Below are 21,299 nucleotides of genomic sequence, written 5' to 3'. Positions count from 1 at the left end.
ATAGAGCAGATGAGTACCACTAGGAGTACCCATCATATTTATTAAATCACAGCACATTGTCCTTAGGAAAGATTTTCCACTGAGGGCTGGGCTTCAGCCCTGGTGCCAGAGCACAGCCCAAGAACCACTGCAAGACCACCTTGACAGAGCATCTCAGCCCTGAGTCATGGTTGCTGCTGTGCTTTCCCTTGCTCCTGCTGGGAATAGCAGCTTCTCACAGGTCTGTGCCAGCCCTTATTGATCGTGTGTCAGATCTTTATTGCACTCACCCAAAATCTATTAGTTGCTCTGGCATAAGCTGGAAGAGGCAAAGATGCATGAAGCTGCCTTGCTGACTTTTCTAATAGCTTTGCTTCAAATAAGCTGTTCCTGTAGTATATACAACATTATTAACAGTTTATACTGAGGGAAAACTGAGTACTGCTAATACTTCTTATTTCATCCCTCTTCTTCTGGATCCACCTGTAAATACTCCTATTGCACTAAAATTGTAAGGTCTTTGAGCAAAGACCAGTTTTTTATCTGCATTTGTATGACATCATAGACCATAACTAGGTTCTTGCTGCCTATTTTATCTGAAGTCTTACTTCCCATGAACAGACCTGCATTTTCCTTGCTTGCTGCACCTTTTTAATAACTAAAAAATTAGCAAAGTTCAGCCACTGACACTCCAAGCTGCAGTTATCAGTGCCATCCCACTGCAACAAGTTTTGAGCATTGAATGACAAAACCTCATTTCCCTTTCCAGCCCTTCTCTCCTCACAGTCACTTTCCTCCCCAGTTAAAGCACATTGTGCAACAAAACCCATTTGATGAGACAAAGCAGAGCTGGATGGGCCAGTGGCATGCAGCACCTGTGCCAATTCTGCAGCACCACATATAGGATCCTGTGAAAACAAGCTTTGCTTCCCAGAGTTGCCAGAAACAAAGCCAGCCTCAGCCTGTCTGCATAAATCAACAACAAAAACAACAGGCATGAGCACTTGCCAGCTGAAGGATCACAACCCACCTCGAGGTTTGTGCATCAGATTTAGCCCATATATCTCCAAAATGCAGCAGCAGCTGCCATGAAATGCAATAGCTCAACAACTCAGGGTGGCTCAGAAAAGGAAGAATCCTCAGTGTTACATGATTCTCTATTTTTGATTGCCTCACTAAATCCTCTGCATTCCCATCAGAGATGGGCCACTGCAGGAAGGGCAGAGATGAGACAGACCACAGATGAGGGCAGAGGATGCACATGAGCTGCATTTTTAAACACTCCAGTCTCCCAATGTCAATAGGCCAAGGAAAATGAGACAGAACCACAGATTTCAGGTTAAGTGAATCAAATGAATCTACCTAATCTACCAGGAGCTTATATATGAATCTGAGATGTGGATTGAAAAACATGGTTTGAGAATGAAATGGATGAAACCTCCAGAAACACAAACCAAACAACCCCCAGCAAAGAGGAGTATTAGTCAAAAATATCCCACCCCATCACAAGCTGTGTATGAGCAGCCAGCTGCATAGGAGTGCAGCTGGTAGACTGACCATGTGTGACACACCAGCCATAGAACAATACATGTTCTTGAATTAATGCCATCAAATTTTTACTCCTGTCTCTTCAGGACTATGAGCAGAACAGTCTCCAGGTCCCAAAGTTGTAGTTCCTTCATGTATGGTGAGCTGAATTGATTTAAAAGAAGCTGAATTAGCCCTGAAACATGATAGCCTTTAGTTGGTTTGTCTTCTCCCCTTGGGAATGAAAATAGCAGGATTAACAACATTCTGTGTGTCCACAACTTGCACTCTCACTGACCCCTACCTCAGGACCAGGGACACTGTCTCAGGAACAGTGACAAAGCAGAAGTGGCTTATAAAGTCCTTTAATCTGTGGCACAAGTGAAGATACTGCCAGTGGGGATGTCAGCCTTGCAGATGTATTTTGAACACCATTTAAAGGCCAGTTAGAGGGGACAGTCTCTCAAGTGGTCCCTGATCTTTAACTCTCAATGTCTTCCCAAAATAATTTTGAAGGGCTTAATCCCCAGTTATCAAAGAACATTTATTAATATTGAACCATTGTTGGTTCTGGAGTGACCCTACTCTCTTTTCCACCAGATACAACATCTCCTATTTACTGGCCCACTTTTTACACCCTGTCCTTGTCACTCTTTGTCCTTTGACAAGGAAGGAGCAGTCTGTGGGAAATCCAGCACTTTGCTCCTTCCAGTCTTTCCTTGCAGGAGGTTTGTCTCTGTGCCAAACATGCAAAGCACAAATAATAATAATACTGAAGCAGTGAGACTACTAACTATTGCAGTAAGCACAACTGCTTTTTGTTAAATTACACTTACCCCAGCCTGTAATCAGTCATTTTCTGTGTCTTGCTATGTACAAACTTGGCTCCAGCTTGGGATAAGGATCCCCTTTGCTCTGTCTGGGCAGTGCAGAGCCCAGGAATGGCTGGGCAGGGTGAACAGCATCTCTCTGGGGAGGGCAGGTGTGTCCACACCTTACCAGCTTCTCAGGAGAAGGCTTCAGATTTTATGGAACCACTGTGGTGGGACCTACAAGTGCTGGAAGAACTCTGGGATACTCTGGGAATACAAGGATGCAGAGCCCAAAGGGTTTTCACCTCTGCTTGTCCCTGAAGGTGCTTCTACAGTATATATAGATACACTACAAATAATTTCTGGGGTAGTAAAAACAGCACTTACTACATCCAAACAGGAGTAGGGCTGCAGGGACTGTGTGGTACCACACTGTTCCAAACACACATTCATAGGTATGTCAGACATAACCTTTCCATCACATTCACCTCCTATTCATTTTGACTTATCACATGACTGCACACTGCTAATAATGTCCTTATTGCCACTCACAATTATTTGGGAGCTTAAAGAGGGTGTCATGACATGAAGATTAATCTCAGACTAAAACCCTGATTTTATGGTAGATTTGCTGACTCATACAGAGGACAGTGACTTTCCTCTGCCTCATCTTAAAATAATTTTTAAAAAAATAATAAAAAAAACCAACCACCAATCTGCAGGGAACATCCTGTAAATTATATAAAAACAATAACAGAAAATTACAAAAGGTCTTGCACCTTGATACCATGTTGCAGGGTAGGGCATTTTATGAGATACAGAAGTAAAAAAACTGAAACTTCTTGAAGAAAACTGTTGTCAGGCCATGAGAACAGAGAACAGATGAAATCATCATTTTATTAAGTGCTTCTCCCAGTCCTGTGAAATCTCAGGTTTGAGAATGAAGTTTAGCTTTGAGAATGAAATGGTGGAGTCACCATCCTGAAAATGTTCAAAAATACACAGACATAGCACTTAGTGACATGGTTTAGTGGGCATGGTGGTATTCAGGCAATGAATGATGACCTTGAAGGTCTTTTCCAACCTTAATGACTCTGATTCTAAATTATTTCTCATTTATCTTACATTTAACATGCCTAGAAGATGCAGCTTCTTTGGTGTCTATTATTTAGACTTTTTTCAGGTTTGGAGCTGATCCAGGAGCATGTAGGGTTGAGAGGGATGTTCAGTGTTCCAGGACAGCCCCAAATTGCCACAAAGCACACTATCCTAGGATTTCAGCTCTGAGGGCTCAGCTCTGCCCTGGAATCACAAACAAAGCTTCAATCTGCTGCTCTTTGGGTGTCAGGATGTAATTCACAGCTCCCTGCTGCCAAGAGCTCATGACAGCCACGACCTGCACAAGGAGCTCAGAAATACCCACCTCAAAAATCCACCTCAGAAATACCCACCTCAAAAATCCACCTCAGAAATAACCACCTCAAAAATCCACCTCAGAAATCTCCACCTCAGAAATCTCAGCCTGGCTCTCTGCAGAGCAGGAATAGCTCAAGCAAGAAGCAGCTGCTTTCCCCCATTACCTGGGCAATACCCCTCACTACTGAGCTGGTCTTGGGCTTGTTCTCAGCACACCCAGAGCACACAGGGGCTCCCTGCAGACCAACAGCAACATCAGGTTTCACACTGCAGACCCTTCGCAATTAGACAAAAACAGGCAACTTGTCTGAAAGAGCCACCAAAGCACCAGGTGGGTAATTAAGTCATTTTCTCTATACAAGCAGCACCTTCATTAAGTGCTTCTAACAGGCTGACCTACAAGAGGAGTCTTATTTCCTCCTCCTCTTTTACATCTCACAATGAGGTTATTCCTCTTTCCTCTCATTTCTTCAAGTTTGTTTCCAACATCTCCCTTGCCTCCTCCTGCAGCCCAGCTGCTGTTTTGTCACCATCACTGGAATTGCTTTCAAGGCTGCTGGCTTCATCCCTGAGCTATTGCTGTCTTCTGTCTTACCTCACTCTGAAAAACATGGGCTTTATTGCTTATTTTTTCCTCTGCCATTTTTTTTTTTAAATCAAGTGGGCTGAAAATCATTCTTTTTTCCCTCTGGACAAGGCAGACATCAGACAGGTCCATCTGTTCTCCTTACAGGATCAGTGGCAAAGAGACTGCATGGACACCTAAAAGTTACATCCCACTCTTCTAGAGGGCTGACAGCTGAATAAATGACCATATTGCAATTGCTTTTTAAAATAACTGAAGAGATAAATCTAGGTGTTTGTGTTCTGAATACAATAACATTGACTTAGATCCCTCTCCCATTAGGAAAAAAAAAAAAATAAACTAAACCAAAAAAACCCCACCAAATTCTGGCAATCATTATTTGGCCATCAATGTAGGGACCACATTGACCAGAAAGACAAGCAACAGTTTCTGAGCCCAGTTCTTCAAACCTGTTAAATGAGTTTTACCTTCTGAATGCAGAGGAAACCAGGGGCACATCAGCAGAGATCACCATAAGCTGAGCCTAAAGGGCATCACAAGAAGATTTAGGTACAAGGCTGAATCAGAATTCAGCACTGCAGAAAGCTGGTGATCCTGGTTCATGCTTGACATGCTTTGAGAAGGTGTTTCAGACTTTAGACTGTGTGAGATTTTAACATTTGGCATAGTCATCTCGAGGCCAAAATGCTGGTTTGTTTTATCCTCATGTCCAGAGTGTTTCACAAAGTTATTATCCCCACAAGGCCTCCAGCAGTGTGATTAGATGAGATTCATCTCAGTGTTTGTAATGTGGATTTCTGCATCTATGCCATTTACTGAAGCTCCTCTTACACTCAAGGAGTATTTATTTATCTGGCACAATCTATTGTAATTGGATGTGATAAATCACTGCCTCATTTACTGCAGGGTGAGCTCAAGATCAGCAATGGTCCTGTAGCTGTCGTTTATACCAGCATCTGAGGAGATTGAAAAACACATTTAGACATTTACAGGGAAGACATCTACATTTTGTCTTAACCATCCCAGCACAATTACTGTAATCCTACTATTTCTGTTATGTTGCATTATGATGTTAACAATACAGTTAAGATACATGTAAATCTCCTTTGCCTGAATTAATTCATTGCTCATTTGCTTATCTGTTGCCAAATTTAAAAAAACAAACAAAAAACCAAAAAAGCAACAAAACCAAAAAAAAAAAAAACCTGAAAACAAAACAAAACAACAAAACAAAACAAAACAAAAACAAAACAAAAAAAAAAACACATATACAAAGAAAAACCCAAACCAAAAGACAAGGAAACAACAAGCCCCAAACCCAACATATTCCTGTCTATATCTTGCAGTCCTGCCTAATCACCAGCCAAGAATATACAAAATCATTGATTTAGCCTATATTTTGCAGCTAAGATACAGTCTACACCTGACTTCTAGAAAATTCTCCAAGTTTGGCTTTAAAATGACAAGTGGAAAATTGGTAATTTCTTGAGCTATTTCTTTCAGCAGATATCTCATCTACTACTAGACCTTATGTATAGCCTGAATTCAACTTGCATCCCCTTCCAATCGTGCTATATCATCATTTATGAAATTAAAAAGCCCTCTAGTAAAACAGAAAATCCATCTTCACAGCCTGGAACAAACACTGATGGAAATCTCAGATTAATGCTAATAAACACATTATCTACTTCAAATTGCTGGGAAATTAACTCATGGTAGAGTAAGTGAAAACAGGCATTGCCAGTGAAGACAGATTTCCATCTGCTCAAAATCTCTTTTCTTTACTCATCCTAATAATGTTTTCTTTAGAGTTACTGTTTCCAGAAAATTATAAGGTATTATTCTATTCAGCAGATTTTCCCTATAGTGTCCAACAAAATGTTGCCTTGGAGGTGATTGTGTCCTTCTTTGGTCTCTGGGAGCAATGTTCTTTCTCATCCCATTTGCTGGGGAATGTGGTGACTCAGGCAGTCAGCCCTATGTGCTCAATTGCTACAGAAAGCTGCTGTCCATTTATTGGCACACCAAGAGCTCCCATCTTTAATTTCCTGGTTATCAACATTGGCAGCAAATGGAGCTGCAAACAAGGAGATGGTATTATCATTGTGACTCTGGGGAAACAGCTGCAGCTGTGATATAGGCTGTGCATGAAGTGCCATGCAGGTCGTGCTTTGTGCTGTGCTCCCAAACCACTCCCTCCTACCACTGAGACCAGGGACAGATGTTGGCTCCATTTGTATCCCTTCTGGGAAGAGAAATGGGTGTCCACCTCCACCTCCTATTCCCTCTTTCTTGAGGGAGCAGCTGAATCAACACAAGGAAGCTGTTTTACCTCCACAGGTCATCAATAAATCACTTTCTCAACAACATCAGCACCCCTGGGCAAAGAGTGATCAGGAACTGTGACTCACAGGTGTGTGGGCCTGAATCTTAACAGCACTATGAGCTTCTTCTACAAGGATTTGTTTGCATAGGGGCTCAAAAAGCTTTGCCCAAAGTCACAGGGGGCCCACTGGAAGGACCTTACCCCCTGGCTGCCACATCCCCTGTGCAACCAAACAAGAAACACCAATGATGTTGGAGCACAAGGTGATTCAGAGATAATTCTTGCACTTAAACTACCTTGCTCCATATGGAAAAAGTAATTCTTGATGAGTCCATACTCTGGGGGAATAGAGGCACAGTTTTAATCCTGACATAGGTGAACCCAATTGCAAATTCCAGTAAAATTTTTATTAAAAAAAGGGATAGAAAAGATCAAAAAAGAAAATACAGCTATGTATAAGAGACAAATTGACATGTCAGCTCCATCAACCTGCTATCAGCACTTAGGCTGAGGGATTTTAAGTCAGACTCAACTCTGCTGTACCAGTCATGTAATGTAGGAAAGGCAGAGCTGGACAATCCAGTGATTCGAGCTGTTCTTCAGTAATGAGGTGATGAATGCCACCAAGGAAAAGAGGGAAGATGGGACAGGGAAATAGACATGGGAAAGTAAGAAAGAGTTGTAGAGTTGAGACTGAATTATTCTTCTGAATGATGAAAAATTGGTAAAAATAGCCAATTACAATAATTGTTAAAGGAAAAAAAAGTCATTGGGAAAGATTCCCTGTCTTCAATGAACCCTACTGATTAATGAAAACTGTGCCTAGCATTTCCCAGTCAGTACTCCAAACACAGACAGCACTGGTTTGAGTTAGCCTAGAGACACACAGCTTCCTTTGTAGCTAAATATGAACATTGCCTGCTCCCCAATGGGCTGACCTGCCCAGCATCTCTGTCTAGATGTTACACCTCACTTCTGTCTGTGAACACTGAGGATTAAATGGAGTGGGGAGGAAGAAAACTGCAAGACTCTGGGCACGTTATGTGAAACACATTAAACAACATACTCTGTGAAGAGCAACCAAATTTATTATTTCCCATAATATAATGGAGTCCAAATCTTGGAGAACTCAACTGGATACAGCACCAGGCAAACAGACTTGAGTTTGGAGTTAACCTCGCTCTGTGGACTGGACTGGAAATGTCTAAACCTTCCAAATTAAACGGTTTTATGGGTTGCAGTTGTTAACTCCCTCCTAGAGCCCCAATGTGAGACACTTCCTACACCAAGGACTGTGCAGAAAGACAGACTTTTGCTTGAACAACTTTCCCAGCTGATCTGCACTGGATTAGTTACCCAAATGACTGAATTTATGAAGGAGAAAAAAAATTCTCTCTCATCTTTGAGGAGCAAGGAGGAAAGCCTCCATGATTGAATAAACCAGCTCCCAACATGAAGGAAACAGGCTGTGACCACCATGGTGTGAATACTGGCAGCTCTAGGATAGGTTGGTGCTCACTTGTTATTCTGCCAGGGATTTCCATCTCTCCCATTTACCTCATTCCTCAAGCTGTCTTATACTACTGGGAGGACAAGTGTGTTGTGTGCAAGACCTTGATCCTGGCCTCTGGTACTAGCAGAATATCCATAAAAATAAAAAAAAAATTGTATTGGGTCCAGAACAAGCTTGTGGTGCAGCAGCCAAATCCAATTGTTCTTCTGACTATAAAAGATTTACTCTACATTTGCACTGACATAACTAAAAGAGGTTGCTGGCTCAGTGTTCCTGCAAAAACAAGCAAAACACAAACTTGCAGCTGGTAAAGGAATACACCACCACCCAAATACACTTCTTTATGTCAGGGCATTTGCATGCATCCAGATTTCATACAGTTTTCCAATGATTTTCAGCATTAGGTTCAATTATGCTGGTTTCCTGCTTCAATTGGTGTATGAAAGTGAGTATGCCCTTGAAAATGCTGAGTGGTGCTTATATCTCTGCAAATTCTCAAATTTTATACAGAAAATTTCAGCACTTTAAAAATTGTTTGGGCCCATGAATGACCCTCATGACCACCCTCATTCACTCCAGGTCATTCAAATTGACCTTCTACACTTGTTACAGGCTTTAAAAGGACGATGTTCAAGCCACCATTAAAATGTTTTCTGATCTCTAAAAGACAGCTAGAAAACAGTGATGCCTGTTCATTGATTTTGGGAGGTAATTTTAAAGTGATGTAGTGAAGAGGAGCAATGCAAATGGACAGAAATTCAGGAATAGGAAGAAGGAGGATTGCTGCTGGCAAACTCCCAACACAGTAGCTCCTGTGCTCAGGTAAATACAAAAGACAATCACAGTCTTAGATTTGAAGCCAAATACAACAGGATATTATGTCTGGGTTTGAATGTGACCTCAAGATCAACTGCAATTACCATCATAAATCAAAAGAAAATTTATTTGAGGGCTCAGGGATATAAAGCCCAAGGCAAAACAGAGAACAAAAGGAAGGTGGAAAATTTAACTCAAGAATCCCAACTAGAGAAAGACCTTAAAATTACTGAAATGTCATTTTCTTAGGCATAATGTCAGGGATGACTGTAGGCTTGTCATGGTCTGGGATACTAAGTAGTAACATATATAAAGCTCTTGAGGAGAGAGAATTAGAATTGAGCCTAATATTAATAAAATTCTATGTAATAAGAAAAATCATATTCCTCTTGCCTTTAGAGGTACAATTTATTTGTCTGAACATGGCTTTTACTGCAGACATTTACCAGAGATCAGCTCCTGCTGCAGTCAAGGGAGAGTTGCTCAGTGAAGCTGAAGCTGGGATTTATCTCCATTAAAGCAGACCCTCTCATCTGGTTGGATGAATTCCACCCTAAAATCTATTGATTGTATTGACTAAATCTCCACTGTCTATAAAGAGAAGCTAAATACCTACTGCACACAGAACCATACATGAACATATTTACATTTAGCTGTCCTAATGTGGCTTTCATCCTTGCCCCTCAGATCAGGCAGAAAGTTTCCTGTTTCTCAGGTGTTTTCAGTGCAAATACCTAAATTTAAATTAGTTTAAATTAGTTCCATTAGGTCTCCTTTGTAGTCAGGGAAGAGTTTCAGGTGCTGCAAGATGTGATTAATCTCACCCATTTTAAAATTGTCTTTGGAATGAGATGAATTGCACTCCAGAACGTTCCATTTCCTGTTTTTCTTCAGCAGCTATAAAAGAATTCCAGACAGCTACCTCAGATAATGTGCTAGATGGATGGATCCCAGTGTGGAAAGACTGACACTCAAGCCCTGAGGAAGAGCAAGGAAATGCAGTTTGTGGAAGTAATTTAACACTGAAGAGTGCAGTGTATTTGACACTGTAGTGTGTGATAGCACCATATTCTGAGAGCAGGAGCTGCCATGAGCCAGCCTCTGCCAGATCCCACCTCTGCACCCAGGACCTGACAAGGTAATGGAGCAGCATCCACAATAATGAGTGAAACAGCCAGGAGAAATAGCCAAATATCAGCAGCCACACACTAGGAATATCTTCACATTTTACACAAGAAGTTTAGTAATGAATGATCAGTGGGCTCTTCCTCCTAGATATCTATCATAAAAATGTATTGTTTTGTTAATATGCCAAGATGTGGGGGTGAAGTGTTGAAACCTCCATGAGAGTTTGATCAGCACAAGCAGTGTTAAAACAGAAAAGGCAAAAATCATGGCAAAGTCCCATGAACAGGAGGGAGAAAAAATGTAGAATGTAAAATATGTTATTGAACACACACCTAGGGTGAAACCTGTATTATTTCAGTGAGGTAGGATTTCTTGGGCCTTTGTCTAAGCAAAAGGTCTTATCCCATGGGTTATGATTTGAAACTAAGAGCATCAACTTAGATTAAATATAAGGAAGAATTTTGTTACAAGGAGGGTGCTAAAACACAGGCACAGCTTGTCCAGAGAGGTGTGGATGCCCCATCCCCAGAAACATTCAAGGCCAGGTGGGATGGGGTATTGAGCAACCTGCTGAAGCTGCAGGTCTACCTGCCCACAGCAGCAGGGTTGGACTAGATATTTAAAGGTCTCCTCCAACTTAAATTATTCTAAGATTCTATCCAAAAAGTGGTTTTTTGCATAGACCCAGGAGGATAACCTCCAGGTGGTGAGAGTTCTCATTTAAGGATTATGTCTATTAACCCAGAGATGCTCATCCCAGCTCTCTGTCCCTGAGGCAGGCTGGCAGGACCAGTGTCCACATCACTGACCTCACTTGGTCCAGAGCAGGGAGCCCACTCAGACTCCTGCTGGGATCTGTGGATCTGTGCTCATCACTCAGTCCCATCAGAACAAACCACAGCCAGCAGAGCTGTGCTGTCAGTCAGTGTGTGCCACTGCTTGGGAACATCCCTGGCACAGCTCTGACAATTAGCCAAGCCATGGCTAATGACTGCTGTGGGCATGAGCACAGCTCTGTCAGAGCTGCAGGGCAGGGCTGGTCCTGGGCTGCAGCTGCACTCAGGGTGTGTGAGCTGAGAGCAGGGAGCCCCAGCTGTGTGCCCTGAAATCCTCCCAGCACATCTCACAGGAGCAGCAGTGTTAGCAAAGGTAGAAGAGCAAATTCCAGCTCGTGTAATTACCTTCCTAAACTAATTCCCCTGCAATTTCAATCAGCTGCTCTTGACATTCCCTCCTCAGGGTGTAATCCCTGCTCACAAACACTCTGAGCCTGCTTGGAGAGGCATGGGGGGAGCAAAGATAAGCAGAGCTGATGCTGCACTGCTGAGAACTGGTGGGCAGCTCCCCACCAGGAGCTTTGGGGATTTCACTATCAGTCCCCCAACAGCACTTGCTTCTCCTCCATCCCTACTGAAAGCAGAAAATTTTACACTCTGAATTTACAGTCTGTGGGTAATGTCCTGTATAGAGTCTTCTGGTTTAAGTTTAACATCTCTGTCATTGACATAAAGTTAGGTATATCCCAACTGTAATTGCTCCTGTAAAACATAGAACTAGGACCTGGATGGTGTGGGATATTTAAGCTTTCAGCATTGCTTTATCTCTACTTCAGTGGTGGATGGCACCAGGAACAATTAACTATTTTGTTGTTTGAGATATACACCATGTCAAAAGCATGAAAAATCTGAGATGGAGAGGTAGCAATTAAATGCACATCACAGAACTAAATAGATAAACACAGCCTGAAACTCAGGTTTGCACAAAAACAAAAACAAACAGAAAAAAACAAACAGAAAAAAAAAAAAGGAAATATTTGCAGTTTTGACACAGGTGCAATATCATAAAATATTTGGTTTAGTATTAATTCAGATGACTGGGAGAAACTATATGACATTAAAAATTGGATCCAGAGATATAAATAAAGCCCCAACAAACTACATTGTATTAGCCAGGAAGCAGGGAAGTTGTTATTTAGTGAAATGCTGAATGATGTTTGTTGGTTCTGGCCTTACTGTTCCCTTAATGGTCTAGAAAAAGAACTAAAGTGAATGTAAGCAAAATTGTGAGGTGCTGATCTAGAAGGTGATCAAAACACTAGTGAGGACAGAATAAAATAAATTTAAAAGCAGGTTAAAAAAAAGATTTCGATTTTAAAAAGCACCATTGGATAGTCAACATGACAATCACAGGTTGCCAAAAGAATGTAAAGCACACCCATGCAGCTCTCGGCCACAGCTCTGAAAACAGGGACAAGTAAGATCCAAGTTCCATGAAATGAAATAAAGTGTGGAAAGCCAAAGGAAGTAAAAGACAACAGCAACCCAGAGGGGAGGATTCCTCCTCTGTCACTGCCATACAGTGGATCTCTAGGGCTCCACCATGCACCAGCAACTGAGAAAAATGAAAGTGGGAAAGACTTTGGCAAGATTAATCACGAGGGAGAGGGGAGTGAGAGCAAAAGCCACCTCAAGAGACACCAGATACAGCTCATGTCAGGGCTCAGCATCTCTCCAACTGAGATTTAGCACAGTTAGAGATATTACACCTTCACTTCTGCATGGTTTGCAGCACTAAGGAGGACAAGGTGCTGTCCTGGTGACTACAGCCAGAGCTGTTATTAAGCTGTGAAAGGCTGAAGATGTGTGATGGATCCTGTGAAGAACTTGAGCTTAGAAGGATCCCACCAAGCCTGAGCAGAACAATGAGCTGCTTGTACAGATGATGGCACCTCATGCTGCTTTCCACCAAATCCCAGACACTCTTCTGTTTGGATTACCTCAGAATCACCTTGGATAGGTTCCTCCTGACTTCACTGGGCCCTTTCACTTTCTCCAAGTTAAACACACGTTTATGTAATTTGCTCACTTCAGACTGAGGAAGGCAATTTACAGATTTCCAGACTGGAAGTTCTCCAAAAGTGCCTTTTTCCAAGTAGGTTACCAAAACCTAAATATCCCAGGGCATGTCCCTCTCTCCACAGAAAATGCTAAGTTTCTCATCCTAAGACAGAAGGCAGCATACACTTAACAGCTCTTATTCCCTGCAAAGCTATTAATATTTAAGTTATCCCATTTAACAGAGTCTCTGCCAGAAGCAAGAGCAGATGCATGGCTCCATTCTTTCTGTAAAGCTTCATGCACAAGAGAGTATGGCATTCTTAAATTAAAAAAGGGAATATAATGTTATTAAATACAAGAATATTATCATTTATTTATACCATGCAAGGCTGATCATGGTAGTATCCACCCACCTGGCTGTGCTAAGGTCACCAGTCTTCTATGTTTGTAAACAACATGTAAATTATCTTAATGCCCATTTGATCAATTTTGATCAGGAAGTTTCTTCCAGCTATTAAATCAAATTCCTCAAGTTCAGGCTTTGTCCTTGAATAAGCATGCCATTGTCTGACCTTCCACATGCATCTCCATGCCAAAAAGGACTTTTTGACAGTCAAGGGATTCAGAATTATGTTCTACACACATGCACAGGTTTGTATGTTGGGTAAGCTACAAATAAAAATTATTCAATCAAGTGATATTTGAAAACGAGGACTACCAAAAAAAACAAAAAAAAAAAAGAAAAAAAAATGAAATATGCTGGTTGAGTGGATTCTGAGGTGATCTTTGGCAGAAGTAGGAACAGCTGGGGAACCTTCATGTTCACCTGCACACACAAAAGCACACAGTGATATATGACTGGCATTATGCCTATGTAATTTTTTTAGTCCAGCTGTTAAGACACATAGTCTTTAGTTACTATTTTTTTTCCATTAAATTTAAGTGTTCCTACATTTTACAGCAAAATGAGCAAAACAAGCAAAGAAAGCTTCTCTCTGCTCATTTTTGTACCATTTCCCAAATCTCCCTTTCAGACTAAAACAAGAAGCAAATCTCAGGTGTCCTCTTCACCCAGCAGCTGTCCCAGAAGTGCACAGACCCTGCTGTGCCCATCACAATCCCTGTTTGCAGTAAGGAACAGACAGAGGCATGTTTAGACTGGGATGGCTTTTATGAAAAGTGATACCTCTGACCAGAGTCCAGGCTGGAGATATTGAGATGAATCTAGTAATGGGCTTTGCCCCTGTCAGTGTCTCTAGAGCTGCTGGGGTGGCACAGAGATGCTGCTGCTCCTCACACCAAGTCTCTCAAGAGAGAAGAAAAATGTGATTTTTCTGACTGCTGCGGAGGTTTTGCTATAGCATTGCTTGTCAAACTGATTAAATTGGGTTCATTTTTATAGACCTAACACCAGGGACATGACTTCTATTTGAGGGGCTACTCCTTGGCTGAGCTGGCAGCACTCAAACTCCAGCTGCTGGGTGTTTGCTGGCACTGGCAGAGCTGCTCCCCTGCCCTCCCTCAGGCACCACTGACCACCCTGGATTTCGGTGCCTGAATGGATGAGGCTGCTCTGAGCTGGGGACTGAACTTGCAGCAGGGTGCTCAGGGACCCTGAGACACACAGGGGGACACTGAGGCACCCTGTGCACATGCAGCCCTGTGCCTGCAGCTCCCAGAGCCATGGAGCCATGAGCAGCACCAAAACTTGGCAATGGCAGCACAGTCATGGCAACGTGGGATGCAGGGCAAACCAGCCCAGCCTGGGGGTTCCCCTGTGGAGTGGGTCTTGCTCTCAGCACTGATGTCCAAGCACAAAGATTTGTGAACACTTGCTTCCACCAAAGGGCCTGGTCCATGATTTCAAAGGAAGTTTGGATGTTTAAACAAGCATTGGGCACCTTTGAGCTGCTGAAGGGACTCCAGAGCACAGCTGGGGATCACCAGCCACTCATTCCCAGGCAGTGGCTTCCCCAGTCTGTGCTGCCCCTTCTCCCTCTTCCCAGCAAATCCCAGCTTTCTTCTGTTGTGCCAGCTGATCCCAGGGCAGTCTCACCCCTCAAACCACACAAAATCCCAGGGCAGCTCCACAAGCCTCAGTGGAGCTGCAGGAGCAGAGGTGTGTGGTAAGGTCTCCAATGACTAAGACTTCATTAGTTTTTACAAAGTATACTGCAGAATATTTATCCATGCATTATGATGAATTAGCATAAATAATTAAAGCAGAACTCATATTGGCACACACATAAGCAGAGGGCACTCACTAATGGACCAGGCTCGCTCTGCTGCTCTAGGGATTCACTTAGACTCAATCCATGCCAAACAAGCCAAGAAAGGATTCATATTTATCCCTCTTTTTACCCCAAACCTTCTCCCATGTCCCTCCAGATGGCTCACAGACACTGGGGGATGAGCACATCTTATGGAGCATCTCCTGAAGGGCAAAGAGGAAGATAATGGAAAGCCTCCAGACCTTCAACCTGTTCCCCAAATCCCATGACACTCTTTCCTGCAAACAACCCACCTACAATCAGTCATGCAAGAGGTGCCTGCCGGTGCTTCCCAGAAATGCTGATGATTTGACAGATCTCATGATTCTGCCTCCTCTTTTTATTCCAGGTATTAAGCAGTGCTGAGAGAAGATTGCATTGCAAATAGAGAAGGGTTCTCTAATGTTCCCCATGGCTTCCCCCTCACATCAGCAGGTACACCGTGGTGATCTACACCAGCAGAGTGCAGGTGGTATTGCACACTTGCCCAGAAAGAAATATCTAACCCCAAACCTTTCCCTAGTCTTATTTTTGCATGAAAGCAAAGGCTGTAGTTGTCTCAGAAGATTATATGAAATGAGGGTATCTCCTAGTTACCTCTCTTCATCCTCTCTTTAAGTCAGATTTAAAATTTTCCACAAATTGCAATTCCAAACAATCTGTATTATGTTACCTTGCTGGACTCTGTCCTTTATCCACCGAATATTTTGTGCTTACAACAAAAAAAAAAACACTGGAAAAATAAAAATCTTACTTGTTTCAATTTTTCATTCTACTCATTAATGCTTCTGTGCATAAATAAAGCACTTGGATGGTTTGTGGAGGCGGACAGGTCTTGAGTCTGTCTCCCTGGCCACAGCACACATCCCATGAGGCACAGCTACAGGGGTTCCTACAACACATTGCACTGCCTAACACAAAGGGAAATGCAGAACATCATGGGAACACCAGCAGTACCTACAGTGACATGAGCTCAGAAACGAACAGGGACAGGCTGTAGCCTGACCTGCAAACCCCAGGAGACATTTCCAAATGAAATATCTCAGAAATCGCTCCAAATCTCAGATTATTTTATTTTACTTTGTTTTATACTGAAGATGTGCAGCTAGAGTTTGGCATTACAGACATGAAATTTTTCATGGGAAAAACAATTTTTTCTTACCAAGTAGGGCCACTAAGATATTGCCATATTGCAAAGAACCCTGGTGACCCAGCAAAGGGGAACATCACGGGTCATAGATACATCTTTTGTCTAGTAGAGCTACCAGACAACAAATGTTTTCAAATGGTAAAGGAAATGGAGCCAGCTTCTTTAGGGACCAAATCCCCAAGGATAGGCTTAGACAAATTCACTTGTGCAGAACAAAGAAGAAGGAAGAATCACAAAGTATCTCACGACACTTTCCCCTAATTACTGCCAGTGAAAGCTGAATGCTAAAATTGCCATCAGGAATTATTCCCTTGCTCAACTGCATCTCTGTCCCTGGGGCTTGGCAGGACCTGATCCTATTTATGAGTTCTCCTTGAATTCCTTCATTAGCCTGAATCACTTCAGAACATCCAACACCAGCTGAAGCATTTACGAGAGGCAGAGCCCCAGCCTTGTTTATGTGCATTTACAGCATGAGATCCACACAGGCTCCTGACCCTCTGCAGCCATATGTGCATCTCTGCATGGTTTAAAGAGATCACATCTGTGCCACCCTTCCAAAAGTTGTGGCACCCAAAGCTTTCACAAAGACCTTGTCAAAGCCCCTTCCTGCCCCTCACACAACACCCTCAGCACGTCTTGGAAAGCTGCAACCCTCTTCCATCAGCAGCTATCTGCCTCCCAAACCTTGGGATATACACAACACTGGAGTGCTTTGCATCATCTCTTTGTTCAACTCTTCTGCGTGCTTGGATCTGTAAGGAATTCATCACATCCAGCCATCCTGAAATCCCTTTTGGGCCTCAGCTATTTATTCTCTACTTATTTGTATTTGACAGCAACAATCTTACTGGTCAATTTTGGTTGCTTGGGACTTATTGCAAAGTTACTCAGAAGATGAGACAAAGTGTAACATGCCACTAAGATAATATAAATGGGACTTTCCTTGAAAATTGAAACAGGATCAAATTTGTAGATTTTTATGGGAAGATTAGCAATCCCTCACGTTCCCAAGGAAAAGTGCAAACTGTTCTAGTGTGAAAAGCACTGGGGGACTGCTGGGATGGAACTACACCATGTCACAGCAGCACCTCCAAATGAGAGAGACTCCTTTAAAGAAGGAAGAAAAGGTTAAGACAATTCATTTGAAGGCAAGAATAAAGACTTTGGGTATCAACTTAAATGCTGCTTCCCCACAGCTCCTGCTCTCGAGCAGGTCTTCCTTCTCCAGTGGCAGGAACAAGCTCTGAAGCTGTCAGCCAGATCTCAGCACACTCTTCCATCACTCTCAGCAGATTCCTTTTGTAGGGTTGGGTCCTACAGTGAGGTAAGACCCCACAGCTTCAAGAGGGAGCTGAGAACAGAAACTCAGTGGGGCCAACTTGGAAAGCAAGATCCTCTGGATGTCCTGGGAAAGGAGGGAGTGTCTGGGCTGACAGACTTGTGTGTTTAACTTCCTTTAAGGATAAAGTCTTCCAGAAGTGTTTTGTTTTGTTAGATTTTCATTAATATTGAATTTAACACTGATGGTTTTCATAAGACTGTTACTGACTTTTGTGAGTCATACTGACATTTCAGTTTTACAGGACTGAGTAGTCATCAAAGAGAAGTTGGCCACACAGTATCAGGTTCACTTTTAAGAAGGATCAAACCTTACAAACATCATGATTTTTCTCCCCCATTCTGTGATCCATATTGCATAAGTATCTTAAGGTCAAGCACACATCTAGAGTTATCTAAAATGAATGCTGGAACTTGGAAATTCTTATACTGCTGCAAATAATTGTGAATCTCTCAGCTCACCTGAGCCTCCCCAGACACATCCACTGTCCTGTTGCTTTTATCCAAGACATGAGCCTGGACACAGGTTTGACTCAGCTGCCACAGAGGAGTGCAAACTGCTTGGAATGCCCTGCTGTGTGCTAAAGCCTCACTGATGTGTGTGGCTTGGCCAAGGATGAAAGAGGTGCCCCTCTGTCCTGTGACTCTCCCCAGCCACAAGCAGCATTATGCAATACTGAACACAACAGCAAGCTCCAGACCAAAGAACCTCCCCAGCAAAACACACTTCAAGTGCTGTCACTCCCTGTCACTAGCACGAGTTTTCCCATGACAAAAAGAGGGGAAAGAAGCGAAAAAGTGACACAGCATCCAGTTCCACAGTTTCTGATTTTAAGCTGGAAAACAGGACCTGAGTCCCATGATGTACTTTATGAATAAACACTGAAAAAAGGGGAGCAGCAAGGAATGAGTGGTACACAAGCAGCACTCTACTAGTGAAGGTTGCCTTTTAATTCTTGCTTAGGGCTAAATCACTGCGAACATCAATAAAAATGTGCCCGAGGTAAAATCACAGCCCCACATTCAAGCTGTTTATTTGCAGGTGCAAGGACTATGCCAATGATCAGGACTTCCTGAGATCCAGCTCCAGGCTCATAAACCATGCAGCCTAGAGAGCTTTGTTTGTCTTTGGCAAATAAACCAATTTCAAAAATCAGTGCTTAAATCCTCTGTCACACAGAGCTCTGCACACCTTGTAGTGCCAAAGAAAAACAGTACCACCATCATTCCCTGGGTTTTTAAAACACATTCACAACACTAAAACATTTATTTTAATAGGACTCTGCCAACTTCATTCTGTTATGTTCGCAGACTGATCTTTTTGATATTCTTTATGAAAACTTAAGGCAACAGAATTTATAGGAATGCAAACCAGTTGTCATTCTCTTGACTTGTCACCTAGGGGTCACAAAACGAGTTTATTTCCTGTCGGTTCACTCGTGGTCAGTGTAACTTTCTGGTTGAGAGCGCTGCAATGCTCGGGTTTCGTGCACTGCGGGGTGATGCCTATCGGACCGAAACCCGATGGTTTTCATTTGACGCTTTTAGCTACGGAAGGGATCGGTTCACTCGCGGTCTGTAACTGCGAGTTGAACCTCACGCTCCAGGCTGAGCCGAACTGGCCGTGTTCCCCTGAAGCACTTCCAGCCTTAAAACCGCTCAGAGCTTGGTCTTTCTGGCATCCCTCTTCCAGTGCCTCAGACACACGGGCTCGGGAATGCCACTCCAAGGCAACGTGGAGGTGCGGGCAAGACAGAAACGCGGAGTTAAAAGCAGCTGCTCCTTTTGGAAAACCCGACGACTTAAGAGAAATAAAGCGGCTCAGCAGCACACCCCGTACCAGACCCTCGCTCCAGACACAGCCGGCGCCGAGCGAGCCCCCGGAGCGCCTCGCACCGAGAATGATAAAGCAAAACGCGGCCCCGGGGCACCCCGGACGCGCCCCCGGGAACTCCGCGCTCCGCGTACTCACACGAAGGCGTGATAGAGCAGCGCCCAGCCGCGGGGTCGTTCCAGGGCGTCGTAGATCAAAGTTTGGATGCGGCGGTACCTGGCGTGGTTCCGCTTCACCGGGCGGCTCAGGGGGGTCTTCGCCAGCAGCCCCAGTCCCGGCGGGCTCCGCTTGCCGCCCTCCTCCTTCCCGCCGCCCTCCAGCAGCAGCGTCCCGTCGCGGTCGCCGCCGGTGCCCAGGGCCAGCGAGCCCTGCTCGGGGTCGCCGCCCGCCGCCGCTCGCCGCCCCGCCGCCGCCGCCGCCCCGCCGGCCGCGCTACCGCCGGCCGCGCCGCGCCGCGCCTTCAGCCCCATGCTCAGCGGCGGGCCCCGGGGGCGAGCTGCAGATCGGCGGCGGCAGCCCCGGGAGCCCCAGGGCCATGATCCGAGCTCCGCGCCCCTCCCCCCGGAACGACTTCTCTATATATTTATATATATATATTCATCTGTGGATGCATGTATATATATATATAAGTATACACACGGCGGGAGGGGTGCGCGGCGGCAGGGGGAGCGGTCACATCCCCGCCAGGGCACCGCCGCCGGCGGGCAGCGGGCGGGCAGGAGCGCGGCGCGCACCTGGGCCGGCGCGAGGGAGGGGAATCATCGCGGAGTTTATTTACCAGCCCGATGCCCGAGCCCCTTCCCCCCCCCCTCCGCCTCCTCTTCCTCCTCCTCCTCCCAGCTCCTGCCTCCCCCCAGCCCTCACGTTAGGGAGTGGCCCATTGTATGCAGCCAGCAAATAGCCGGGCGCCCGCCCCCCGCTCCCCCAGCCCCGGCTGTCATCCACGGGGTGGGGGACACCGGCCCCGACCCCCGGCCACGGCAGTGTCCCCCCCTTGTCCCCCCGACCCCCGATTGCCGCTCCCCAGCAGCCGCCGCTGGGGCCGCCGGCGCCGAGCGGGGAGATCCCGGCAGCCGGCGGAAGGGGAGACCCCGCTCGGCTCCCGGGGATCCCCCTGCAGCATCACAGCCCCCCTCCCCCGCTGCGGCTGCAGGGAGGGAGAGGAGGGGAGGGCATTCCCGGCCCCCGGCGGGGGGCTGCTTCCACCGCCGAAGCAGGAAGGAGCGGAGGATGGGGATGAAGGATGCCGGGAGAGGCGGCGAGTGGGAGGCTGGAGGCGCTGGCAGCCGCTGCGGATCGCTGCGAGCCCAGCCCGAGCCTCTGCCCGCGGACCGGGGCTGGGGCAGCACGGCCGGGGAGCCACAGCCCCTCCGGGCAGCCCCAGCCCCAACGGGGAACCCCAGCCCAAATGGGGAACCCCAGCCCAAATGGGGAACCCCAGCCCCTCCGGGCAGCCCCATCCTCTCCGGGGAACGCCAGCCCCAACGGGAACCCCAGCCCCTCCGGGCAGCCCCAGCCCCAACGAGGAGCATCTTTTTGCGCGGGTCCCTGGAGGGAGATGCTGCTCCTGTCCCCTCCCGGCTGGCGGACCCGAGCCCGGTGCAGACCCGGGGTTCCGCCCGACCCGCGGGACCCGAGAGCTCCCCTCGCTCTCCTTTGCCATGGGAACCTGCACCCTGGTCCAGTCCTCGGACCTAAAACCTGACGGGATGTGATTAACAGTCCCGGACCCTTTTCCTTTTAGTCTCGCGGCTGTAAGGGAGA

At 45.3% G+C, this 21,299-nt stretch overlaps 1 protein-coding gene across 1 annotated transcript in view; it reads right to left on the bottom strand.

Annotated features, from left to right (window-relative positions):
* Window positions 1-20,245, bottom strand: part of KCNQ3 (potassium voltage-gated channel subfamily Q member 3) — a 187,439-nt gene extending 167,194 nt beyond the window's left edge. Inside the window, exon 1 of the mRNA XM_079300689.1 lies at window positions 19,674-20,245. Coding sequence (XP_079156815.1) covers window positions 19,674-20,005 — 332 coding nt within the window. The 5' untranslated portion in view covers window positions 20,006-20,245. The remainder of the gene's footprint in view (window positions 1-19,673) is intronic.
* Between the last annotated feature and the right edge of the window lie 1,054 nt (window positions 20,246-21,299).

The sequence above is a fragment of the Erithacus rubecula genome (genome assembly GCF_903797595.1).
Source record: "Erithacus rubecula genome assembly, chromosome: 3".
NCBI classification, from domain to species: domain Eukaryota; kingdom Metazoa; phylum Chordata; class Aves; order Passeriformes; family Muscicapidae; genus Erithacus; species Erithacus rubecula.
This window is presented reverse-complemented; position numbering and strand designations above follow the sequence as displayed.